The 27,786-nt window shown below is 39.0% G+C and overlaps 2 protein-coding genes across 2 annotated transcripts; one reads left to right on the top strand and one right to left on the bottom strand.

Moving 5' to 3' along the window:
* Positions 1 to 422: 422 nt before the first annotated feature.
* Positions 423 to 6,630, bottom strand: LOC117302483 (signal peptidase complex subunit 1-like). The gene is made up of 4 exons (XM_033786438.1): positions 6,426 to 6,630; positions 4,248 to 4,307; positions 2,395 to 2,481; positions 423 to 745 (listed from the first exon to the last, which is right to left on the bottom strand). Exons 1-4 carry the CDS (start codon positions 6,456 to 6,458, stop codon positions 605 to 607), a joined length of 321 nt encoding a protein of 106 aa, XP_033642329.1. The 5' UTR covers positions 6,459 to 6,630; the 3' UTR covers positions 423 to 604.
* A 14,821-nt stretch (positions 6,631 to 21,451) lies between these two features.
* On the top strand, positions 21,452 to 26,166 carry LOC117302177. The gene is made up of 4 exons (XM_033785992.1): positions 21,452 to 21,519; positions 21,852 to 22,012; positions 22,653 to 22,745; positions 24,101 to 26,166. The coding sequence occupies exons 1-4, from the start codon at positions 21,452 to 21,454 to the stop codon at positions 26,164 to 26,166; spliced, it is 2,388 nt and encodes a 795-aa protein (XP_033641883.1).
* Positions 26,167 to 27,786: the final 1,620 nt, after the last annotated feature.

Raw genomic sequence — 27,786 nt, 5'->3', positions numbered from 1 at the left:
ATATTTCAAGAGAAGTCTTTCACCATTACCTTCTGTAAACCCTGTAAATTATTTGTAAATCTGTGAACTTTTTTGTTGTTGTTCTGTACCGAAAGTGTATAATGGCTTTAAAGGCAGTGGACACTATTGGTAATTACTCAAAATAATTACTAGCATAAAACCTTACTTAGTAACAAGTAATGGGGCGAGGTTGATGGTATAAAACTTTGTGAGAAACGGCTCCCTCTTAAGTGCCATAGTTTTCGAGAAAGAAGTATTTTTCCAAAAATTTGATTTCGAGACCTCAGATTTAAAACTCGAGGTCTCGAAATCAACCATCTAAACGCACACAACTTCGTGTGACAAGGGATTTTTTTCTTTCATTATTATCTCGCAAGTTCGTTGACCGATTGAGCTCAAATTTTCACAGGTTTGTTATTTTATGCATATGTTGAGATACACTAACTATGAAGGCTAGTCTTTGACAATTACCAATATTGTCCACTGCCTTTAAGTGCTGCTATTACCACCTTGTAAAAACTGTGACACTGTTGATGGTTTTAAAGTATAATACTTGAATAGTTTATGTAGCAACATTGGCAAAGGCGTAACTATTTCACATTGCTCATTTGGTTTTTTCCTTTCTTCTTGATGATTTCTTTTCTTTCGTTGGAATGACTTCTTTTGATTCTAACTCTGAATCCACACGAGGTTTCTGCCATTGGACTGGGCTCCTTCGGTATATCGACCATGGTGGTAATGTCAGCTGCAAATAATTACAAAGCACTATAAATAAGGCAAATTCAAATTTGCAGAACTTCACCAACAAAAAACATTTGGGATGAAATTGGTCAAATTAAAATCTAAAAGTAAAACTACGAATACAGCGTGACAGACATGACGGAAACTACACTCAATTTAAAAACAAGAAGACTTATCATTCTTTGTTCCCCAGTGAAGTTCGTTAAAACATTTTTTTTATCGGCGAAACAGCTCGCCATATGTCCACAAATACAATCATGGGTAGTTTTGTTATTTATTTTACTAAGAACTAACTTTTTAATGATAAATTATTATACTTTGCTAAAGGCAAAGTACTGGTGTTAAACAGAAAAATATTTCTTAATAAAGTTTTAAATTTGTCCATACCTAAAGTTGAAGATAAAACAAATTGTGACAGAAAAGACAGATTTGCATAATAAGGGGTCACTAGTTAGTTTTTAAGATGGAATATTACATCAACTACACCCAAACCTGATTTTATTTTACTCTATGTATCAACACATTGATAAATATATTTTCATGTGAGCAGTGGTTTTTTGGTGACAGGTGGGATATTGCAACGTTAAATGTTACAAGGCTGTCGTATTCCAGCTTTTGGAATAAAACATTTCTGGTAGTGAGTAGAGAAGGTATAAAACTGCATGGCCAACCAATAGTCATTCATTCATTAATATCTGGGACATTTTCTACATTTCGATTGGTTTAGAGGACATCACGTGAAGGTTTTTAAACGGATGACATAACCACAGCCAGAAGTGTTTAAACACAGTTAGCCTATGTGTGGCCACTGAATCAGTATAAGTGCACAACTTGGATTTCTGGCGTTCTAACCTCGAACATCACTTTGTTATTTAACCAAGCTAGCTGAATTTATCCCTGAAAGTTTGAGGATTCTGAAGCTAAGTGGAATTAAGGGGAGTGCAACTGGCTATATTTGAGACATTTTTTAAACAAATTTTTATTAAAATTCGTTATTGACCAAACAATAAAATTATTCATAGTGAAAGAGCCTGAACAGTTGAGTGAATGTCGTCTACGGCAGAATAATTTAGTCTGGTTGCCAACATAGTCGAGCGCATTTAGCTGTTTTATATGAGAGGCAGAAACAAGATGATAGTTCCATTTTATTAAATTGGCCCATTAACATGGATATAACATAACCAATTGCGTACGGTCGAGAGACAAGCGGTGAGTGGCAAAGCTAGCTGTCTGTAGCAGAATTTCGTTCTCAAATTTATATATTTTTTTTAAAAACATTATGAAGGTAAAGGTGTTCATGAATTTGAATCAAAGAGTGTTGAATTAGTTTTAAACGAGTGGTTTAAACCCGTCCAGGCCTGGTTCTTGATTATTTACCTCGACTTCGTCTCGATAAAATTATTAAAGAACCAGGTTTTGGCGGGTTTAAACGACTAGTTTAAAACCTCTTCACCACACATTGATTCCCTTATTAAAGCATAAAAAAAGGCAACTCCATTTTTCAAGTAAAAATCATCTCAAAGTAGAAAATATACTTCAAACAACAAATTAACTTGCTATGCTAGAGGGTTCCAACATGGAACACGTAGAAGGACAAAGAAATGGTCTCAGAGACACAAAGCCTCATTAAATTGGTTGGTATTTTCTACTTACAATGCAAGACAGAATAAAACCAGCACCTAGGATATAGATGGTCTGCACAAACTGTTCACATACATAGCCCCAGACGAACCCAACAACCTAGTATGAGTAAATAAAAAGAAAAAATAACCATCATAAAAGGGTATGATACAAGTAAACAAAAAAGGGTATGATTCAAGTAAACAAAAAAGGGTTATGGCAAACTACTTACTGGTTTAAAGACAATGGACACTGTTGGTAATTGTCAAAGACAAGTCTTCTCACTTGGTGTATTTCAACATATGCATAATAACAAACCGGTGAAAATTTGAGCTCAGTTGGTCGTCAAAGTTGCAAGATAACAATGAAAGAAAAAACACCCTAGTTGTGTGCTTTCAGATGCTTGATTTCGAGACCTCAAATTCTAAACATGAGGTCTCGAAATCAAATTCATGGAAAATTACTTCTTTCTCGAAAACTACGTTACTTCAGAGGGAGCCGTTTCTCACAATGTTTTATACTACATGTACCAACCTCTCCCCATCCATTACTCTATACCAAGTAAGGTTTTATGCTAATAACTATTTTGAGTAATTACCAATAGTGTCCACTGGCTTTAAAGGCACTGAACACTATTCGAAATAATTCAAAATAATTCAAAAATTTTTACTGTTAACATAAAATCTAATTTGTTAACGAGCAATGGAGAGCTCCTTCTGGAGCACATGTAAGGAAGTTTTTGAGTAAGTAATTTCTCACTAAAATATTTGCATTGCATTCGAGACCTCAGCTGAGGTTCTTTAGAATTTGAGGTCTCGAATTCAAGCATCTGAAAGCACACAACTTGTGTGACAAGGGTGTTTTTTCTTCCATTGTTCTCTCTCAACCTCGACGACCATTTGAGTTCAAATTTTCACAGGTTGTTAGTTTATGCATTGTTGAGATACACTAAATGAGAACACTTGTCTTTGCCAATTAACAAAGGTGTCCAGTGCCTTTAAATAAATGCACAACAGCAAGCATCAGCCGTATTACAAAACCAGGGGAGAACCCAATGTGCAGGAATGGAGCACACTACCAGTGCCCCCCCTGTAAAAGTGTCCCATATTCTCACCACTGCCAATTATGTGTCACAATTTTGTGAAGAAACTGTCTTATAAGCACAGGTGCAAGCTCGCGTGTCACCCCCATGTTTCAACACTTTTTACTGGTATTATATCCCAGTTCAAACAACCCCTCGTGATGCCCTCTAGACCAATCAGAATGGATCGACCACTGGTGGACTAAATGTGCGCACTCAAACTTGCTCATAATTGGGTCTCAGAACTTTAATACCCTCTCTTTCTGTATAATTGTATAATACTACGCGCATTGAATACCTTGTTGGTAGCTACCTGTGCTACATAAGACTACGATATTATTGTATTACAGGAACACGTTGCCTTGGATCGGTCGAGTTGGTCTATAAAAGTGTTTGTAACCGTTTGCTGAAAAATGCATAATATGGTTAGAAAGATGTTGTAAAAGTAGAATACAACGATCCACACTAACATGCCTCGAAATTGCACGGTTTTCCTTTTAACTCGTCGACTAACACGGTCGGCCATTTATGGGAGTCAAATTGTTGACTCCCATACATGGCCGACCGAGTTAGTTTGCAAAGGAAAAGGAAAACCACGCAATTTTGAGGCATGTTTGTGTGAATCATTGTGTTCTACTTTTAAAACATCTTTCCAATCATATGGATTTTATAACAAACAGTTAAAAACGCTTTTTATAGACCAACTCGTCCGATCCAAGGCATGTTCCTTTAATCATATTATATCAATGTTAGTATGTATGTAATTTGTACTGACTGTTGTATTGATTTAGACAAACGGACTCACAGCAAACAGAAGGATGATTCCCTGAAACAGCTGCTCAGCCAGTTTCTGTCCCTTGTAGTCCTGCAAAAAAAAACATAAAGTATTATCAGGCTACAAACAAGCAGGGATGTTGCCCCTAAAAATTATGTCGGTTGTGGTAATTCATAAATTGCTATTTGCTACACTTGAAATTGAATAGTATAAATACACTTGATTGTTATGTGAACTTGTAAAATTTGTGACGGATAACTTTCCATATGGCGCCACCAAATTTTCACTCATTTTTACAAAAAGGGGTATCTCGTCGAGGTAAATTAGATACTATATTATTTCACATCGAATAAAAAACGTGGAAGCGACATACAGAAATTTGTTAATTTATAGTCTCAGCTGTATGAAATTGGGCCCAGGATATATAACCTGGTCCGACGTAGACGCAGCGCAACCATCAGGAGGAGCCCAACCCTGTCCTACTACCTACTGTCAACTCGCCGTCAACTCAACCACTACGCGAATGGCAGGTATGGGTTTAGTTGCGATAACATAACCCTCCTCCCGACAGCTTCGCCTTCGGGAGGTGGATGCGATAACGTAACCCTCCTCCCGACGGCTACGTGGAGGCTGCGATAACGTAACCTCCTTCCGACGGCTTCGCCTTCGGGAGGAGGGTTAATTTATTGCAACTAGTATGGGTTAGCCTTGACCCAAGACGTCAGCAATGAATTTACACGACAGGCAGTGATCATTGACGTCTTGGGCCAAGCTCCATATGCAGGAAAGCGCCCTCTGTTGTTGTCTCTGTTGTGCAGGGGATTAAAAAACAAGATGGTGGCTAGTGGTGATAACGAACGTAACCCTCCTGCAGACGGCGAAGCAGGAGGGTAACGTTATCGCAACTAGATAGTGGCCAATGATTTTGCTGCTTCGAGATACTTTTTTCACTAGTTCACGAGAAAACAAAATAAATTTTTATAGGCCTACCGAAATGTAACCTAGTCCTAAAACTTATTAAAATACTCCTTTAGCTAACTTTACAGCTTTTAGTTGCGATAACGTAACCCTCCTCCCAACGACCGGCAGGCTGGAGGGTTATGAAGTTCACGCAATGTGTGCAGGGCAAAATGTTTAAAAACGTACAATTTCGACAGCTTGTCAGCAGATTTGCTCCCATTTTTACCACTTTTTTACCAAATCATGACACAAATTCTAGGAACACGAACTTGATCCTCAATGTCTAATGAATCTACCATATCACTCAAAACACCATTGAGGAAATAATTTGAAGAAAAAGGACAAAAACTTACCAGATCCCCGAGCGAAAGAGTAAAAAATGTCCCAGGTTGAAAAATTGAATCTGAGGGGGACGGAGCTTCGGCTGTTTGTGCACGTCACCGGGGTCAACGACTCAGCGCTGCGTGTGGTGCATTGTGTATCCAGGTAACTGTGCAGCCGTAGTCTTGGTTCCAAGACCATTGGTGTCGCGCGGTCACACACAACCAACGTTCCGATCTATGCACGGCAAAAACTGTACACGCTTGTTATAATCGAACGTTAGCGGGCGCTCTGTTTCTTTGATTTCCGCATCTCACCGTGTGTACAAGACTACGGCTGCACAGTTGAAGGGATACAGCTTTATGCCTCTTTAGTTTTGTGGCTTTCAAATGGGATAACTTTCTGTATTGTGCCACCATTTTCCACTCATTTTCACAAAAAAGGATATCCCGGCACGGCCATTGAGATAAACTAGTAGACCCAGTAACTGGGGCACTGTTAGCCCCACTTGTGTGGCCAAGGATCCTTGGCCACACAAGTGGGGCTAGGGCGCTGTAAATATAGGCCTATTATTTAACGTATTCCTTTTTTCGAAATTTGACATTATTTTATGACTGATAAATGTCAAAAATTAATTTTGAATAACAGCGCCCAGTTCTTCTCCTTCTTCTTCCGTGAAAGTACAGTCCACCATCTGGTGTATTGCATACTGTGGTAGTTGTGTGCATGCGAGGGTGTAGACATACAGTGCAGGTGGGTGAACAGTGAACGTGCGGCTAAAAAACTCAGTTATGAGTTAGTTACAAACTGTGTCTGGATAACATATTATTTCCAATGGGATGAATGAAAAAATGGTGGCGCCATACGGATTTTTTTCCCGGAAGGAAATAAAAACCACTTACGAGTTACAAAAGACAAATATTTTACCATGTGAGTTGGAATTGATCGAATGTACTCCATGCTCCCCGAGAGAAATACACCCTCCAGCAGAAGAATTAACAATCACCCAGGAAAATGGCACAGGCTAAATTTGTGTGCTATTTTAGGTTGGCAGATGTTTCGCTTTTCCACTCGGATGCGCTTTCCGTCCGCCGTGTGTGTGTGTTGAGCGACCGTTTACTGTTTCTGTGTGATGTGTACAATAGAGCGCCACCAAGTGTCGCCCCTTCTAGCCTTTAGTCAACAACCCAAAAAATGTCCCGCATTCGAAAAAAAGACCAGCGAAAGTGGCTGGCTTCCCGATCGGGGTCTTTATCATGATCTTGATAATGTTTGTCTGCACAATCGGCTCAGGTTGCTGTTGACGTTAAGTCCAACATGCATTGCTAAATTGGACACGTGTCATGATTTTAAACGCTAGGCCTATAGTTTTTAAGAGAAATTAATATTTATAAACAGCATGAATTTTGAGACCAAATAAATTCGATGTTTGACAGTGGCAACATAATTATGATGTTTCTTTTTAAACTATTATCTTCCAAGTGTGAATCCCCGATGACAGATGTGAGGCCTTAGCAGACCTACCAAGTCTCACGCATTAGGCGTGAGACTCACGCATTTGGGCTCTGTCTCACGCTCACACGCACAGCAACCATTTTCTCACGCATTGGGGCCAGACCGGGAAAAAAAATTAAAAATTAACGACATGCATTTCCAAATCGCGCTCGTGTGTACAAAAAACGCAATCTACAATGTTTGCACAATCTTCAGATTGCACGCAATTTATCAGAATCATCATTATTGTTTGTACACACTTTGTACAAACAAAGCGCAGATTTGCGGATTGCGCACGCTTTTGCTCTTCCAGCAGGTTCAGCTTACATTCGGCAGAGCGCAAAACGCTTATTGCGTACAAGTTTTTCCCGATTCATTTAGCAAATTCGTTTAATGCGCTCCACTAGCGAAGACACAACAGGCAGAAAAAGTGAGCGAAGGATTTTGGACATCCTTTTTAGTCGATTTGTTTTATTTTGGAAGGAAATAATCTGACACAATCGTACCTCCACATTAACCATCAACATCTCCTGTGTACCTCATGTGAGTTTTAATTATTCTAAACAGGTTTTTGATGCATTTTCGAACACCTTTTTGTCCACAATTAAATAAAATAAAAAAAAGTTGGGCGGCGATTTCGAAAGGCCTTCTAAAACGGCTCCCTCTGAAGTGCCATAGTTTTCGAGCAAGAAGTAATTTTCCACGAATTTGATTTCGAGACCTCATGCAGATTTAGAGCTTGAGGTCTCGACATCAACCATCTAAACGCACACAACTTCGTGTGAGAAGGGTGTTTTTTTCTTTCATTATTATCAGGGTTGTTATTTTATGCATATTATGTTGAGATACACCAACTGTGAAGGCTAGTCTTTGACAATTACCAATTGTGTCCACTGCCTTTAATTGATTGAATTAGCAAGAGGATGATGGAAGAAAAACACCCTTGCATGGCCTTGGTCGGAAGTTGTGTGCTTCAGTTGCCTTGAATTTGAGACCTTATATGCTGGAGGTCTCGATTCAATTCAATATAGAATACGTTACTTCAGAGAGAGCCACTTTCTCACACTATCACAATGGTCGTATGAATAAAAACTAGTATTTTATTTTACTTGAACAATTCAAGTGTTTAATACCATCCATATTAATAAAAGGAAATACAAGCTTTTAGTGGAAAGTATTTACTAAAATGCTAAAAGTATCTACTTTTAATGAAAAGCAAATTATTTTCTGTTTATTACTGACTTATATGAATAAAAAGAAGAAAATACTACAAAATGCAAGTAAGTACTGGTCATTTTTCAAGGTATAGCTCCAGAGCTCAAAGTAGTTCCAGAGCTACCTTGGACTTGGAAGTAAAAGGCCTGTCCGAAGAAATGACAGCTAGTGTTTATGAATGTTCCTCACAGGATACATAACATCACTAAAATACTTAATAGACACATGCACAGTGTTTCACAACAGAAACAATACACACAAACTCACACGGCTTTTAAATAATATTTAATTTGTGTATAATTTGTCCTGATGATTAAACAAAATCGTTTGTATGAAACCGATCAGTAAAGCAAGCTTTTTAAAAAGATATACAATAAAGCATTTTATTCTCAGAAACTAATGCCAATTCATCATCATCATCATAGCCGTCCTCCCGAGAATGTTTTATGACTATCAACCTCTCCCCATTAATCGTTACCAAGTGAGGTTTTATGCTGATAATTATTTTGAGTAATTACCAACAGTGTCCACTGCCTTTAAAAATGAGTGAATGTTTGGTTGATAGTGGATGAAATAAGGGCGTCGTTTTTCTAACTCATGCACTTGAAAGACGAACGAGGTGTTCCCTGGTTAAATCATCACTTATATGTCAACAACAATCCTTCATCTACTGGTCGAATTGGTCTATGGAATGAGCTTCCTGCTGGGTCTGACAGAAGCAATTTCGATGCCGGTATTTATAGATCTCCTTATAATACATTCCTGTTCCACAACCAATCCCTAAATTCGTTTGTTTTTCTTTTGTCCTTGCGCTCAGTTATTTTATGGCGCTTTATAAATGCTCTGTTATTACCACAATACAAAATATTTCGCTATACAAAATTGACAAGCATGGCAAACCTTGTATCATAGGTTTATGAAAATTAAAGATGTAGAATAGAAATAGTTCACCTTGTTGTCACCTGAGTGGCCTGTTGAAGTTACCGCATGGCTTTTTTCGTGAAAGATTCCCTTCCCCCTTGGTGCCGCTCCCCATCAGCAGGGCCAACTCATTCACGAAAAGTGGTTAATTGAGTGACTACGACTAATCATCGTTTAATCATGTGAAAAATCACGTTTTGAATATTATTGTTGACAATTCGTGACTTAAAAACTAGTGTCATTGTCCTGAGTTGTTGTTTGATAATTAAACGGTTTTAAACGATGCTTTAGACTTTAAATCTACGGTGTTTTTTTCTCGATAATTGTTTTTTTTTTTTCTATGAAGAAACGGATATCTATAAAAGAGATGTTAAACTTGCATCGGGATAAAGAATATTAAAGGGACACACCGGCCGAATTGGGCTATTTGGGCTACAACATAGACTAAGAAATGAATTCAGCAGTCTTCCGGGAATGAAGAAGAACAGTCCATAACAAAAATCTTCAAATTTGCCGTTTTTGAGCATTTTAAAACAAAAACTTAGGTCGCGTGATTGTTCTAACCAAAAAGTGGTACAAACAATCACGTGACCTTCCGGGCTAGTTTTACTTCCAGCCGTCAAAAAGTAACTTACCAAACCAAATTTAAAATTTTTTTTTACAAAATTATTAACGGGTAATTGACGAAAAAGATCATGTATTAAAGTTATCGCTACAAAATGTAAATAATGGTGAAAAATCTAACGTAAGATTCGCATTCAAAAGTCCGTGTAACGGAAGCTTGTTGTATAGCCCACGGCGTGGAGCAATCAGAACGTAAGCCTCGGGGCATTATACCATACCGCGCATGCCGTGTCTCGTGGGGGGCTGGAGGTGTAATCCCAGGCGCTATGAACTCCCAGCTTGCGGGTCTCGCCGTGAGCTTGGGAGGGGTTGGGAGTACATGTTTGTCATCGTGGGTTTGTCAGTCGGTACACCTCGTGTCGCTTCAATCCTGAGTCAAGTTACGCTTATGCTCCATACGCAGCTGCGTTTACGTTCCAAGATACCTAGCTACGCTTACGTTTCAAGATATGCTTACGTTCCAAAAGATATGGTTACGTTCCAAGCTACGCAGCTACTATACAATCCATATACATTTTTTAGATTTGTTACGCTATAATAAAAAAATTACGCTTTCAATCCCGAGTCAAGCTAGGCTTACGTTTCAAGATTTGCAACAACGCTTACGTTTCAAAATACATTCTCACAAGGACGTTTTTGAATCCCTCACGATTCCCTCCCCCTCCCCTCCCGACACCCACCCCCGAGATTACAAAATGTTTCACTGTGAACAACATGGCCCATTTATCCGTCAGTTTCATCTGTTTAGCAAAAAAAACTGCTTACAAAATTTCTTTCTATTCAAAAATTTAGTTGGGCACTAGCCACAAGTTCACATCATTTCAAATTTTAAAATTTGACTAGTTTCTGCTATGCAATACTATTTTGTGCTAAGCAAATTTCTGTGCCTCTGTAGGCGCCTACAGGCATTGAATGGGTCCTGGCACGTCGGTACTCCTAGAACTATTTCGGTTTCAGCCGGACGAAACTGAAATAGTTCTAGGAGTAGCACGTCGGGAGCATGATTGTACGCCACGATCGCATTCCAAACTGCATCATGCCTATGCACTGCAGTAGTATGCCTAGTTTGTGCCAGGAATGCTTTATTGACTTGTCACTGTCCCATCATTTTCTGGGTTAGTTTTTTGTGTCCCCCCCGTCGTGTGCCCGGCAAAAGGGCGTAAGGCCTTACGCCCTTTTGCCGGGAACATAAAGTAGTTCGTCCCAGTAACAAAAGGACGTAAGCAACAAAATGGCTCCTGACATGAAAAATATGTCATTTTTGTTTGTTCTTTTGCTAGAATTACCCTGAAGACATGTTTCCCCATTCCCCATGCAGAATTTAACCTTTCTAGAATGACTTTTGCATGGCAACAAATTTACCAAACTTTCCCGCTCATAATTCTTGAAACACAAATTTTAACATAAATTGCTTACGTCCTTCTGCCGGGAACTTTCCCTTACGTCCTTTTGCCGGGCACACGACGTGTTCTTCGTGACGATCTTTGGATGTACGTCGAAGCACGACTACCTCCACCGTCGAAGGATTTGCCTGATCCGTATATGTTGGTTGTTTATAGTTTATGGATAGACTGAATCCGTATGCTGCGTCGTAGTAAAACGTTGCTATAAACAAAGCACCAGACTTACAACATTGTGCGACGATGTCACGAAGATTTGACAGTTGAACGGCTGGAAACACGTACACGCTGGCCTTTTGCCGCTTTTGGGGTTTTTAATCATTTTTCGCTAATTACGTGACATTTTGATAATGTTATTTTACAGCAACCATCTATAAAAACATTATTGATGATTCTACAGCCCTAAATTGCGTAAGTGACGGTGAGCCGGTGTGTCCCTTTAATTTAGGTTTTTACCCATAGGTTTTTGATCTATTGTATATTACCATAGAGGAAGGAAGAAAAGGAGCTCGAACGAAGGGCCTTAAAAAGCCGAACCTGTGGTACCGCGGTCGTCGTTTAATGAATCACCCACGTTACCTTATACAGACAATGGGCAACCTGGCGTATGTGAGTTTGCGCGTGCGCACTTGGTTCTTCACTCAACTATGGTGTCGTATGTCGTATGTATATAAATAAGGCCGTGTCCGTAACGGCGACTTCGGCTACAGCTACGGCTAGATCGCGTTCGTCTGCTATTCTTCAACACTGGCAGACGCGCTGATTTAGACGTAGCTGTAGCCGAAGTCATCGTTTCGGACACGGCCTAATAAAGAAAAAAACCCAAATCGAACAGCACATTTTAATACCCTCGTGTGCTAATACCCAAATTTTGAACCACCGCTAGTGACAGGAAAGTCGCAAAAAATGTAACGTATTTAACGTATGGTTTGTGTTTCGCTATAAATTAATATTGACAAGCAAAGTGCAAACCTCTCGCTATGCGCTATTATATTAACAATGAAAAAGAAACGAAGAAATCAAAGGTATACCTTTCTGTGGCCTTCCTTCTGTCATGCATGCTAAATACACACCCAACTTATACCCGAGTGAGTTTAGAGGTTCAATGATTAATACTTAAAACGAGTTTGCTGACCGGTGACGTTTTCGGAGGCCAATATATTAAGTATAATCATTGTTAGGCTCTCAAACGCGTCACCAAACTGTCTATGTTGATCAATGAACCTTTACTTCTAGAGTTGCAATCATCATGCGTCAACCTCAATATTGGGTCTGTCGATCAACTGTATCGGACAGAATCAACCCCAAAACGCTTAATTTGGGCCTCATATACAACAGTGATATGTTTGGTGGATGTAGGCTATATTAAAGAAACAGAAGGAGGACGCTTGATGTTTCGATTTGATGAAACTAAATTCTAAAAAAACTAAGTCACTATGTACAAGTCATCTTACTCACCTCGTAACATGGTAAGTATTTTGGGTGGGCATGCCGGTTGTTATTAAACTCTGAAATTATTGGTTTTAAAGACATTTATTGGTAATTGTCAAAGACTAGACTTCTCACTTGGTGTATCTCAACCTATGCACAAAATAACAATCCTGTGAAAATTTGAGCTAAATTGGTCGTCAAGAATGAAAGAAGAAAAAACACCGTTGTCACACAAACATGTGTGCTTTCAGATGCTTGATTCGAGACCTCAAATTCTAAATCTGAGGTCTCGAAATAAAATTCGTGAAAAATTACTTCTTTCTAAAAAACTTCACTTCAGAGGGAGCCGTTTCTCAAAATGTTTCATACTATCAACCTCTCCCTATTACTCATTACCAAGTCAGATTTTATGTTAATAAATATTTTGAGTAATTACCAATAGTTTCCACTGCCTTTAAGTCCGAGCAATATGAAGAGACCATTTTGTGTACTTTACCAAGGCAAATAGATCAATGGTTGCACGGAGAAGCGAAAGAGACATGGATAGGACAAAAAATAATAAGGACTGTCTCGAAACAGGAACATTTAAAAATCACTTGAACTAAATCGTTTTGAGCGCTCAAAAGTAAGTTAGTTCTTACCAAATATTTTTTAAGTTATAGCATAATTTTCGTGTTTTGAAATCATTTTGCTCTAAATAATTTCGAACGTTTATAAAGCCATTATACACTTTCGGTACAGAAAAAAAAAGTTCACAGATTTACAAATAACTTACAGGGTTTACAGAAGATAATGGTAAAAGATTTCTCCCGAAATATTATTCCATGAGATGCTTTACTTGTTGAGAAAACATGAAAACAATATCAATTCTCGATAGCGAGAATTACGGATTTATTGTAAACACATGTCATGACACGGCGAAACGTGCGGAAACAAGAGTGGGTTTTCCCGTTATTTTCTCCCGACTCAGATGACCGATTGAGCCTAAATTTTCGCAGGTTTGTTATTTTATATATATAAGTTGTGATACACGAAGTGTGGGACTTGGACAATACTGTTTACCGAAAGTGTATAATGGCTTTAAAATATTATTTTGTTTGCGCTTGAAACAAATAACAATAATGTAAGAGCATAATGTGAGGAGCTCAAACCATTCTATGCGAAAGAATACGACTTTATATCGCAGCAAAAAAAACCCACAAAAACCCGGCTTATAACACAATATGTACCATCATGTCGTCTTGTGTGGGGGAGCAGAACATACTGTGACAATCACGATGCGTAGTGTAGGCGTTGACGACCTTGTTTGCGCCGCGGCCCTGAGATGGGGAGTATGCATAAGAGAGCTCAAACAAACAAACGTGGCTAATTCCGTATGATTTCCAACCCGTGTTTTTGTTAAAGGAACACGTTGCCTTGGATCGGACGAGTTGGTCTATAAAAGGCGTTTTAAACCCTTTTTTAGAAAATGCATATGGTTGGAAAGAAATTTTAAAAGTAGAATACAACGATCCACACAAGTTTGCCTCGTAATTTCGTGGTTTTCCTTTTACTGCGAACTAAACACGGTCGGCCATCTATGGGAGTTTGACTCACATAATGGCCGACCGTGTTAGTCGACGAGGTAAAAGGAAAACCGTGCAATTTTGAGGCATGTTTGTGTGGATCATTGCATTCTACTTTTACAACATCTTTCTACTCATATGCATTTTATTAAAAAAAAACGGTTACAAACGCTTTCAAAGACCAACTCGACCGATCCAAGGCAACGTGTTCCTAGGATCCGTAGGATCCATGTATGTCTCACAGCCATAATAGCAGTTTAATAGATAGGCAGGCCATCTTGAAGATGATGAGCTTTAGCTATTGAGTCACGGGTGAAAGACCTTTCTTACCAATTCTGTAATGTTTCTTTTACAAAAACCATTCATAGACTGTGACTGTGACACATTTTTAAAACTAATGTGTTTTTGTGAGACACCTTTAAACACATTTTTTTCAAAGCACGGCTTTGTCCAATGCACCAAATTCAGCAAACCAATGGCAATGTTAACAATGAGACTGATTTGAGTTGTATTTATGTCTTTAGGTTGGGGATACCGTATACATGTATACAAACCCATCAGGTGCACATGGAACACGTAGATTCCATTGGCCTCGTTTTGGAGTGGAAGAAGACTTTCTAGACACTCCTAATGATGATCGTAGAGGGCGCAGGTATACACCAAGGTACCCCTCAGACGACCAACGTGTACTTCGTGTCATCGTGGTTTTGATTTTAATCTTCGTGATTCTAGCTCTGCTTACAGGAGTACTGGTTTCTTTGATATATCTAAGTTGTAAGTATACCACAGTCGCCAGTGAACTTGGGTTTTCGATACATTAACGGATTTTGGTACCTTTTGTTAAACACAAACACAATGTTCACAGATTTACATTAAACTTACACCGTTTGAAGATGATGATAGAAGAAAGTTTCCCTTAAATTATTACTTGCTGGGGAGCTGAAGCTTTTGAAAAAGTTAGTAAAACAGGTCACAAAAATACTTGTCGTCCAAGTGAGATGAACACTATTTCGAGCTGTGACACTTGCGTCTTTTTAAGCAAGACACTTAACCATTGCTTCGTCCTTCGGATGGGACGTAAAGACGTTGGTCCCATGTGTTGTGTAACGCATGTAAAAGAACCAGGTGCAGTTATCGGAAAAAAGGGAGAATGTGTTCCTGGCTGTGGCGAATGTATGCGCCGTAGCACCTTGTAAACCCTTATAAGGTGCTAAATAATTGGGTCTCAGAATTCATCACTGCAATAACCTATCTTTCTGAAAGTTTGTATGCGCCTTGAGTACCTTGTTTGGTAGAAACGTGCGCTATATAAGACTTCGATATTATTATTTTTATTATTATCTTCATACTGTGGACACAGACTCTTAAAGAGCCAAGAATGTCTCAGTGAGTATTATTGGCGTGGGATGTGACCATTGCTTCACGATGTGACTTTCCCTGGCGGTTATCTGGTGGCCTTCACATGGCTCCACGTCAGCCAACCACCGAGATCTAATCACATCGTGCGCATGTTAAAGTTAAATGACTGATTTTCGCCGAATTACAAATTCTGTAATGTTCCTTTAAGCAATATTTTGAAACACAATTCCCCCACTTCATATACTGTGCAATCTACTTAAGTGTACAATTTTACTTCGTGAAGTAATGAAAGCAAACTATGTTTTTTCTCTCTCTCACATCAGCACAACCGACCTTTGCAGAAATGGCCGGTAAGTTATGTTTAGGTTTTGTAGAACGACTTATTAAAATGTTTTTAGGACAGTTACATAAATTGTGGCTATTACCCAGTAGGCCTACAATGATGACGGCAGTGATTTCCTAAGGTGGCAATTCATGTGTACAGTGTCTGTTGTATTGTATAAGTCTCCCGTGTTAGTATTTAATCATAGAAGTTGTACTTATGAAGCCATCAATCATCCTTGTTGGTCTTTTGTTCCTTTATACCCCGTCCACACAGCACTACGACCTTATAAAGATCATGCCGATCACCCCGATCTGATCGAGCCGAAGGCGAGGGCCTTTATCACAAGGCAATGACCCTGCAAGGTTTTAAACGGCCGTGAAAGAACTAGTAGCTACCCTTCCCATTTATAAGTACCTTTTTGGTTAAAAGGCGTATTACTAAGAAACTCTGTAAAGTTATCCGTTTCCGATGAGCTCTGTATGTTTCTGCCTCCATGGTATGTACATGTTATACATGTACATGTACGATGTCCGTGTGTAATTGCATGCCTATTTCCGACAGTTTCCGGTTCCGTTCGTGCGCATACGCGTATAGTCTTGGTGCAAGACGTTCTGGTTTTCCTTTCACACACAGCGCGGCCAACTCACCCACAGCTTGAATCAAGACTAGCGCGGAGTATCCGCTCACAACCGATTATAAACACTGGTCTTTATCAAAGGTTTAAACACCCCCACGTGACGCGCTCTCCACCAATAGGAATAACGAAACTGTCTCAGACATTTATGAATAGTGAGTTACCACGACTTAATCTAGTTTAGTCGGTTCACCATGTACTTTGTTTGCAACTTTAACATTATTTATCTTCTGATTATCTTGCAGCTGAGACTATTGAAACTGGTAAGCCTTTTCTTATAGTTAAATTTAACATCATTTAAAGGCAGTGGACACTATTGGTAATTACTCAAAATAATTATTAGCATAAAACCTTACTTGGTGACGAGTAATGGGGAGAGGTCGATAGTATAAAACATTGTGAGAAACGGCTCCCTCTGAAGTGACATAGTTTTCGAGAAAGAAGTAATTTTCCACGAATTTGATTTCGAGAAATCAGGTTTAGAATTTGAGGTGACAATTACCAATAGTGTGTAGTGTCTTTAATGTTTTCAAAATTAAGGGATGGCCAACAAAATAATTGGCCAAAGGTCATTTGGTGGTCAGTAGAGGTCGTTCAATGAATGTTTTAAACACCTCCTATACAACCTCAGCCTAACTTGGTCCAATGCTTCATTGGCTCAAGCTATACATTTGGGGGTGCACACAGATTTTGGCCACATATCGAGCAACAAATAATTGCAGCCTGTTTGTTGACCCCATTGGATCGAGCCTGGGTTGTGGCCAGTGCTCCCCTATCGTCATCGATCAGCAGTAGTCATTTGATAAATAAATAAAAACACCAATGATGTGGTTTTAACATTTTAAAGTGATTTAATAAGACAGAAATGTATGATTGGTCAGCACACATTGGGTATTTGTAGTATTTAACTTTGTAAGTTGATAGTACAAATTGCATATTTGAATGCAAAATTATATTTTAACTGAATTAACGCTATAATGTAATGTGGGTATAATTTGATTTATGCACATTGTGAACATTCTCAAAAATCATTTCAACTGCCACTAACGGGTTTCCTGGGTGTTAAACACATACAGACGATGAAACGTCGCGTACGCAACACTCCCCTCCCATTCTCACGGGCTCCGTTTCTGTTGGTACTTTTAAACTTATTTTAACCACCATTTTCAGTAAAGCATTCAATTTCGTGCGAAATAGACTTAGCTGGCCGCTCATTTGCCGAAATTGACAGAGAAAACCTATATTAAAGGTGGTAACTGCATTATAGGCATTGGATGCAGGGAGCATTAAGGGTAGGATTAAAGGGCAAGCTGATTTCAGAATATTATAAAACTAACAATAGTAGTATGCGTGTACAACACAACGTGCGTGCACCATAGCAGCCACCAACCGTAACAAAGACATGTATTTGTTGTGGTTTTGGGCGTTGGTTTCAATGCGTTTAACCTTGGAAGGGTTGGGTTATTATTTTGTTTATTCCCTGTTAATAGCTGAAGCTTGATGCAGGAGTAAATTGAATGAAGTCATGCATCTATGGCACCAACCGTAACAAAGACATGTATTTGTTGTGGTTTTGGGCGTTTGTTTCAATGCGTTTAACCTGGGAAGGGTTGGGTTATTATTTTGTTTATTCCCTGTTAATAGCTGAAGCTTGATGCAGGAGTAAATTGAATGAAGTCATGCATCTATGGCTTCAATCACTGAACTTGATTTGAACCTTTGATCTTCACGTAGGCCTACTACTGTACCATATTGTGACATGTCCCAACAACTGATTGTTCATTTTGTTAATTTGTTTAACTTGCCAGTGTGCGTGGGCGTGCCCTTGTTGTGCGAGGCTTTGGAAAACAAATTCCGTACATTGTTTTCATTTTTATTTATGATTTTGCGGTGGCTGTTTGTGCAGAAATATACTTGTGGACAAGTCGGTGGTCTGCCGCGGTGAGATAAAGCCCGGTTCGTACTTCCTGCGAATGCGAATGCGATACGAATGTCGACGTCATAACTTCGCAACGAAAAAATCGCAGCAGTTGAACTCTGCTCAACTCACTTGCGAATATCGCTGCAAAAGGAGGGTTGTGACGTCCCATTCACGTCAAATTCGCTTCGCATTTGCATTCGCAGGATGTATGAACCGGCCTATAGTCGAGTCGTGGTGGTGTCGTAACGAATTCTGCTCTCGCGGGATCACTGCTCTCGCGCGAACTGCTGGTTGCCGACTTTTTATTGCCCATTAATGGGACCGTTGTCGTCAGAGCAGTATAGTCTCGCGGGGTCAGCAGTCTCACGAGAATACCGCGAAAAATCACAGGGAATACCGCGAGAATCACCGCGACAGACATTTAACGACTTGTTCACAAGTCAGGGCCAATTTCATAGAGCTGCTTAAGCCAAAAAGTTGCTTAAGCACGAAAATAGCTCGCTTATTTTACACATGTTACTGGCCCAAATTTCATGCCATATACATTGCTTATGCCTAGTATTTAGCTGTTGTTTACTTAGCATAACAATTGAGTGGAGTCTTGGCCGGTAATCTGATTTTACTAAGCAATGAATTTTGTGCTTAAGCAGCTCTATGAAATTGGGCCCTGTTGTGCAGCATCAGTGTGCGCGTGCTCTAATGAGGAAGCTGTTAAACCGTAAGCAAGGGTAAATGCTGGCTATACGTACCCCGGGTTTAGCACACGAGTGACGACATGCAAATCCATAGGGAACTTGCATAAGCACCTAGAAGTTTTCTGCTATACATGAGAAATTGATATGATGAAAAACGTTTATGCATACAGTAAGCACACAAAGTTGGCCCAATGGCCTCCTCATGCAGAGAATAATGGTACGAGTGCGGATGACCTTCGCAAAGTAGTTGCAATTGTTATCATACACTTTTACTTGATATCGAGCAATGGAGAGATGTTGGTATTATAAATTGTTAGTGTAAGAAACTGCTACCTCTGAAGTAAAAAAAAAATTATTTTTAATTGCTCACGCAAATATAACAAGACTTCAGGCCTAGTTAAATGTGTGCAAAAAGGGTGTTTTTTCTTTCGTTTAATTTCTCTTGCAACATCAATGAACAATTTGAGTCCAATTTTAAACAGGTTTGGTGTTGTGCAATATGTTTGGATACACAAAGTGACACTCCGATTTTGTTTGACCTTTTTGTAACTAACTCCGCAGAAAAAAATTAACGTGTATCCTAATAAAGGCAAAAACAAAATGTAATTGAAAAGAGATTACGTTTTCTAAATCCATAAAATTGGCTGGTAGTAATCTCGGATATGTCATTCAATCGAGACATATGTTAATCTGATATTTATAATAAAGTTTTACTTCAGTTTTGCCTTCATATTTATGTTGAACATATTATTATTGTTCTTTATATTAAGACCCATGTTCGTTCTTGTTATAACATTATGTGTTTGTTTGGATTAAAATATGTAGAGTTTGTTGGTGGAAATGTGACGTTCGACAAAGAACCAGTATACAACGACCACTCATCAGCTGAATATCAAAACCTTGCCAAAACGTTTATCTCAGAGGTATGTTTCGTTGATTTATTTACCAGCCGTCGATTCCACCAAACTTTTCCTAATTAAGGATTAATCATAGGACTTAGGACGAGTATCCAAAGACGTAGGACGCATCGAACCCATCCTAAGTTACTTGTCCTAACTCAAGATATAATAGGATTGATCTTAGCGTTTCGTGAAATCGGCTGTCAGAGCCCATAAAGGCCCATGGAAAAAAAATGGTAGGGAAGTGCTTAGGAGTTTAACATATCTATAATTTTTGATTGTCCATTTCTGAGTCAGTAGTTCAGCCATGAGCAAGTTCGAGTTAGGCACTATAGTCGACTATAGTTAACCATTGGTTGATTTTGCCTGGTACCCAGGATGTATTCAATGCATAGGTAACCATGGAACAATGGCCAGTGGTTGACAAATGGTCGCCACCCGAACTTGCTCCAAGATAAACAAAAAAGGACATTCACCAAGAAAGATGGAGTAAATCACATTTTGTCTACAAAACTAGATGCTGTAATTAAAGCGCCTTTGCCCACGGCGTGGTATTCAATATTGTTTAATCCTATAGTGGTTGTTTTGATGAATGATCTCTATAATTATTTGTATATATTACTATAAACACGCCATAGTGCCTTTAAAGCCATTGGACACTTTCGATAAACAGTACTGTCCAAGTCCCACACTTTGTGTATCACAACTTATATATAAAATAACAAACCTGTGGAAATTTAGGCTCAATCGGTCATCGCGGGGTCGGGAGAAAATATTGGGGAAAACCCACACCCTTGTTTCCCGGCGCACGTTTCGCCGTGTTATGACACGTGTTTAAAATAAATCCGTAAATCTCGATATCGAGAATTGATAATTTTACTTCGAAGTAAGACGGTTTTGGGAAAGGGTCTCACCTCCCTAAATGTTTGAATAATAAAAACTTCTCCGAGTATGTATTCCTTACAGGGATTATTCTTCCTTCGCGGACAAAATAATTCGCTCCTGAATTTCGCCGATATCTCAAAAACGCGTTCGCCCATTGAATGAAATGTTCATAGGTTTCAATTCTATAAAAATAAAATGGGTGCGTTCGATTAGCTTCCCTGTGTCGACCCTGCGGTGCTCATTCGGGTGAGCCCCTGACAAGAGCTAATCGAACGATCACTCGCCCTCTCGTGGTGACGTCATGCACCTCGGGCCAGCCCCATGTGACCCGTTCCACAAGCAGGGCACTTGGGGCTGACCCGGGTGAGCCCCTGGAATGACGTCACAGCTATTCGAACGTACCGGGGGCAGATCGGGGTAAACCCGGGGAAGCTAATCGATAATCGAACGCACCCACTATTTAGTAGTAGTCCTAGATACAGTGTGTATTGGTGTTTGTGATAGTTATAAACATACTTGATACAAGATTGTTATCCAATAATATCTCGTTAATATTATTTGTGATCGTTTTTATCACTTTAACAGATGGATATGATTTACGAGAGTAGTTCACTCAATGACGTGTATATCGAAACAGTGGTCCACGATATAAGGTAAAAGTTAATCAAAGTTGGGCAATTTTATCCGTGGTAAAAGAAAACTGACCAACCGAAATCGTAGAAAGTGGCCTTGCGTTTTGTATGTCTTTGTATGGCCTATATCTTAAAATATAGAGATTCCCACTCTAAAACAGTAGACAATCACTCCATCACGAGGAATTCCCACTTTGAAACAATGATCCCCTGTGATAACCCATAGCACTGAAAGCAGTCAATACTTGCATACTATAATTAAACATCGTGCGATATGAATTTGCAAAAGCAAAGATGAATAACCTTTCGCAGTACTCAATGTTGTTGTCATTTATTTCTTTGTGATACAACAGACCTGGCAGCCTCACAATAGACTTTGAGAGCATATTCAACCAAGCAGTCAATCCGGACAGACCATTTCGTGAGGAATTTAGGACATTCATGGAAGAGCAAGTTGCAACGGGCTCAATCGGAGAGTTACCTATTGTTCCATTCACATTGCATGTGTATAACAGTGAGTTTGACTTAACATGTCTTCAATATTTGTACACAATTGTCTCACCATGAACACTTGTGTGTGGAGGGAAAAGAACTGATTTAAAGGAACTGGACACTGTTGGTGATTACTCAAAATAAGTTTTGGTGTGAAAGCTTATTTGGTAACAAGCAATGGAGAGCTGTTGATAGTATAAAACATTGTGCGAAACGGCTCCCTCTGAAGTAACGTAGTTTTCGAGAAAGAAGTAAATTTTCACTAAAATTTTTGAATTTGATTTCGAGACCTCAGAATTCGTGGGTGTTTTTCTTACATTATTATCTCGCAACCTCGACGACCAATTGAGTCCCGATTTTCACAGGTTTGTTTTTGTATGCACAATAGAGAGAAGACTGGTCTTTTGCAATTACCAATATTGTCCATGTCTTTAAGAGGAGTAAACTTCATGATAGCATGAGACGTTTCTAAGACGGTTATTTCTTATAGAACACCAATTGGCACTCTTACCAAATTTATAAAAGATAAACCATTGGGACTAAAAACCCTTTGTTGCAATCACATTATCACTATTCAAAATGTCCATCCATATTTCTACGTTTAGAAAAATGTGTATTTTTTTCTATGGTGTAAACATTACTATTATTATCATTATTTTCAGCGTGTAATTTATACTGTGCAAACGGTGGGGCATTGGACCGGCCCAATTGTGAATGCAACTGTGCCGGGAGCTTTCTTGGGATTGAGTGTAAAGGTGAGAATGCAAAATCAAACATTCATTTTTAGAGCATTTACATGTCTACACATTGTGCTTGTCACTGTGGAGGCAGTCTGTTCATACATAGTATATATCGTCCCCTTTACCAAACGTCCTTAAATACGTCCTCTTCAACTACATGAGATCTGTTTGAAGTTATACAGTCTCCTGACGATGACTAGAGCAAGCTAGTCGAAACGTTGAGACCAATTTCAGAACTGACTCCGCGGCAATACAGTTAATTACGATCCTATAAGCTAAAGTAGTAGTCCAGTCTAATTTCTATACCATCCGCCCTGGTAATAGTTAATTAAGCAGGACAGCTCTTTTCAGAACTGAGAAGTCTCCCGAACCTCCGATTATCTACTCCACGGCAGTAGAATAAAGCAAGACAGTTCCCTAAGAACAACTCTACCTGGCAAGTAGATACACACATGGTGTTACTGCAAACCAAATATACATTGATACCTCACCATGCAATGCCTCAAATCCTATATAAGTTATAGGGTTGTTATCATTAGTTCACCTTGAAACCTTGTCGCATTATTTAATGACATGTATGGGCTTTTCAACACTTTTAATATATACTTCCAATAACTATATGAGCAAAATTTCTTCAATTAGGCATAAAACGTTAAATCCTCTCACTCAGCTTTCACATAACAACGCGACTTAAAGACACTATTTAATTGTTAGCATAAAAACTGAGTTGGTAACAAGCAATGGAGAGCTGTTGATAATATACAACATTGTGAGAATTGGCTCCCTTTAATTTAGTTTTTGCAAAAGAAGTAATTTCTCACTAAATATTATTTGAATGACCTCAGCTGAGGTCTAAAATTCAAGCATCTGAAAGCACACAACTTGTGCGACAAGGGTGTTTTTTTCTTCAATTATTCTCTCGCAACTTTGACGACCAACTACGTTCAAATTTATACAGGTTTGTTATTAAGTGAGAAGACTGATCTTTGACAACTACCAAGTGTCCAGTGCCTTCAAACACACATTTTCAGCTTTCAAGAAAAAACGTGACTTTAGCAGACTCTTGTTGGTGCATAAACTCGAATACATGTAAACCTTCTTGTATTGAGCAATATTGTTAAAATCTTAATATTTATTTGCGCAAAATTGCACGCAATATAAAGGAATATACTACGTGGGCTTCAAGGAAGATTGATTTTTTAGATGTTTAATTCAAAAAGTCCAGATTTCAAATGGGCACGGAAAAATACAGAAAAATATGCTCCGAACAAGGATTCTACGACTTGTGATTATATGATTCACCTTGAACGGAACCATTGAACTCTAATTGGGTTGTTTGCTAAAATACAAATTATTTTTCTATATTTCAGATGAAACAACAACTGAGGTGTTAACCACAACCGGGTTATCATCAACTGTTGGCACAACAAAAGTGTCTATTACAAAAGAAATACCAGCAACTACTGGCATACGTCTAACCACCACGGAAATGTCAACAACAACTGACACACCTACCATAGTGTCAGCAACAGCTGACTCACCAAACACACCAACCACAACAGTGTCAACAACAACTGACACACCAACCACAACAGAAATGTCAACAACAACTGACACACCAACCACAATAGAAAAGTCAACAACAACTGACACACCAACCACAACGGAAATGTCAACAACAACTGACACGCCAACGACAACAGGAATGTCAACAACAACTGACACACCAACAACCACAACAGTGTCAACAACAATAATTATTGACACACCAACCACAACAGAATTGTCAACAACAACTGACACACCAACCACAACAGAATTGTCAACAACAACTGACACACCAACCACAACAGAAATGTCAACACCTGAGACGCCAGTATTACATTGTCGCCGCTACGAGTATCACGATTTTGATTACCGTGTAAGGATGAAAAGGGGCTCGAACAGAAGTAGTGTCGCTTGTAAACGCTTGTATGGTAAAGGGGAATACCCATTTCCCAATTTCTTTTACTGTATTGAGAAATTTTATGAGCCAGGTCCAGTAAATCTAACAAATGGAAAAGTGTGTCCTGATAATGAAACCTTATTGTTTCTGGACTATTGTGATTACCTTTATTTTGAACATGGATGTGATTCAGAAGAAGCCTTTAATGTCTCATGTCCCAGTGTAGACGATCTTTATGACATACTTAACGAAACCTTTGGTACAGGTGAACCTCCGTTTTATTTTCCATACCCTTATTTCATCGAGTGCCTGAACAATATCGAAACATCTGGCTTCAACCTTACGAATGGGTTCGAATGCCCCGATAGCGATGAACTTCACTGGCTTGCCATTTGCTATGAATTTCACAGTGGCAGTAATTTCATTGCTGACTATGGCGATATGGCGGAAGTTTGTGATGGATCCGGACAGTGTCCTTCATTTTATACTTTGTCTGAGATTCTCTCTTTAACATTTGAAGGAGAAGATGGAGGGTGTGGCTGTGGGAGAAAACGTCGCCGTCGTAGCATTGATGATAGTTCTCATCATCATCATCGTTCAAAGCGAAGCAATGGAGTTCACAAACGTAATAAAAACCACAGGGAGTGTTACAGTGACTTTCCTTTTCCACGCTTCCTATATTGTTACTTTAACAACATTTCTGACTCGGCAGTTATACACACATATGGATTTGTCTGTCCAGCTTTCGACTACGATTTTTATTATCAATGTGGTGGAATTTACTCGGGTGCGTATGCCGACGATGAACTTGTGTGTCCATGTTGGGATTCATTCAATAGTTTGCTCAATGCTACATTTGGAACGGAAGCACCACCCGACTGTCTCTGTCACGATGTAAGTGAATTTGGTGACATGGTCAAAGAGGGCAGTGTCAGAGAGCTGCCCTATACTGACCGTTGTGGATTTGTCGACGATTTTCCGTTTCCGCGCTTCATCTGTTGTTTGCTTGACCTTTACAACAGATCTTTACCCTTTTCCAATATTTCAACTGATGTGTTTGTCTGTCCTGATGAAGAGACTCTTTTATATTTTGAGGTCTGTCTTGATGTACTTACAATCGGCAAAGATCATCCCGATGACTGGAATACCACGTGCCCATGCGCACAACAACTCTACCAAGAGTTTTATACAACATTTAGAACAGGTTTCCCTTCCAACTTTGAAGAGCAACTTAACCGAGGTTGTATTTGCTATTTGAATGAGAGCTACGATGGAGAAAAGTTTGACGAACTTGATCATGCTCTCGATACATTAATTGGTTGTTCGGAAGAGATGGACAGCTGTTCCCAACCGTCGTCGAAATTGCCGTATTTTGACGAGTGTCTTGAATTTTTCTTCGGTGATTTTGAGGAGCCTACCGTGCAATGCCCAACACAGACAGATTTCGTCGATGAACTGATATCATGGGCGTCAGCCCCACCACCCCCCTAATCTTGAAGGGTTAACTGGTGGACGCTATAAAAATGTGTCACACCCTTCGTTTTTTAACTCGTGTACATCTCATAGACGCCATCTCTAGAATTGCAAGGGTCGTGGGTTCGAATCACATCCGAGTAATATGCCTGTGATATTTGTTTTCACAGGACTCGGGAAAGTACTGAGTATACAGTGCTAACACACATCGGTGTATGGGTAAAAACCAAAATTAATAGTCCCTTACTTATAGAATTCTCTTTGGAAAAACGTGTTTACCTCCTTTGTAATAATAGACCTGAAGACACTGTACACTTTTGGTAATTACTCAAAATATTTATTAGCATGAAACCTTATACTTGGTAAAACTATATGCAACGGAGAGCTGTTGATAGTTTCTCACAAGCCGAGAAACGACTCCCTCTGAAGTAACGTAGTTTTGAAAAAGAGGTAAACTTCACAACAAAATAAAAGGCTTCTGGTCTGAAAGCACACTATTGCAAGAGGGTGTTTTTTTCTTTCATTGTTTTCTTGCAACTTTAACTTGTAACTAATTGAGTCCAAGTTTTTACAGGTTTGTTATTTTATGCACAGTTGAGATACCCAGTGAAAATACTGGTCTTTGACAATTACGTGTCCAGTGCCCTTAAAGACACTGGACAGCATTGGTAGTTGTCAAAAAAAGGTCTTCTCACTTGGTGTATCCCAACGTATGCATAAAATAACAAACCTGTGAAAATTTGAGCTCAATTGGTCATCGAAGTTACGAGATAATAATGAAAGAAAAAACACCCTTGTTTACACGAAGTTGTGCGCGTTCAGATGCAATTGCTTTCGAGACCTTAAGTTCTAAATCTGGGGTTTTGAAAGTAAATTCGTTGAAAATTACTTCTTTCTTGAAAACTACTCCACTTCAGAGGGAGCCATTTCTCACAATGTTTTATACCACCAACCTCTCCCAATTACTCTTTACCAAGTAAGGTTTCATGCCAATAAATATTTTGAGTAATTACCAATAGTGTCCACTGCCCTTAATACTTTGTACATTTACAGACATGTAGAGATAGTTTATAAATAGAAATCATTAACATTTATTTATCAACTGGTTCGGTTTATATTTACCAACTGGTTCGGTTTAAAAAATTATAATGTTTTTACACAATTAAAATGTCAAAATTTAATTGCAATATTTAGAGTGACCGCACATTCGCTATAGTGGTTTGCAGGTTGGAAATCGTGTATATATTATTTCTTAACAATATCGTCTCCTGACGATGACTAGAGCAAGCCAGTCGAAACGTTGAGACCAATTTCAGAACAGACTCCGCGGCAGTACAGTTAATTACGATCCTATAAGCCAAAGTAGTAGTCCAGTCTAATTTCTATACCATCCGCCCTGGTAATAGTTAAAAAGCAGGACAGTTCTTTTTAGAACTGAGATGTCTCCCGACCCTCCGATTATCTACTCCACGGCAGTAGAATAAAGCAAGACAGTTCCCTAAGAACAACTCTACCTGGCAAGTAGATACACACATGGTGTTACTGCAAACCAAATATACATTGATACCTCACCATGCAATATGCCTCAAATCCTATACAATATTATAGATGTTATACTTTTCAAAGACACTTACACTT

This window comes from Asterias rubens, chromosome 18, assembly GCF_902459465.1.
Source record: "Asterias rubens chromosome 18, eAstRub1.3, whole genome shotgun sequence".
Classification (NCBI taxonomy): domain Eukaryota; kingdom Metazoa; phylum Echinodermata; class Asteroidea; order Forcipulatida; family Asteriidae; genus Asterias; species Asterias rubens.
Note: the sequence above shows the minus strand (reverse complement) of the source record. Positions and strands in the feature narration are given on the sequence as shown.

Bases quoted from the DNA above. Each gene is read 5' to 3' on its own strand.
- LOC117302483 (XM_033786438.1), bottom strand. From the start codon at position 6,458: ATGGAGTACATTCGATCAATTCCAACTCACATG. The intron at 2,482-4,247 runs GTGAGTCCGTTT...TACTCATACTAG, and splicing joins GAATCATCCTTCTGTTTGCT to GTTGTTGGGTTCGTCTGGGG. The intron at 746-2,394 runs GTAAGTAGAAAA...AATTATTTGCAG, and splicing joins GTTTTATTCTGTCTTGCATT to CTGACATTACCACCATGGTC.
- LOC117302177 (XM_033785992.1), top strand. From the start codon at position 21,452: ATGGATATGATTTACGAGAGTAGTTCACTCAATGACGTGTATATCGAA. The intron at 21,520-21,851 runs GTAAAAGTTAAT...GTGATACAACAG, and splicing joins ACAGTGGTCCACGATATAAG to ACCTGGCAGCCTCACAATAG. The intron at 22,013-22,652 runs GTGAGTTTGACT...CATTATTTTCAG, and splicing joins CACATTGCATGTGTATAACA to CGTGTAATTTATACTGTGCA.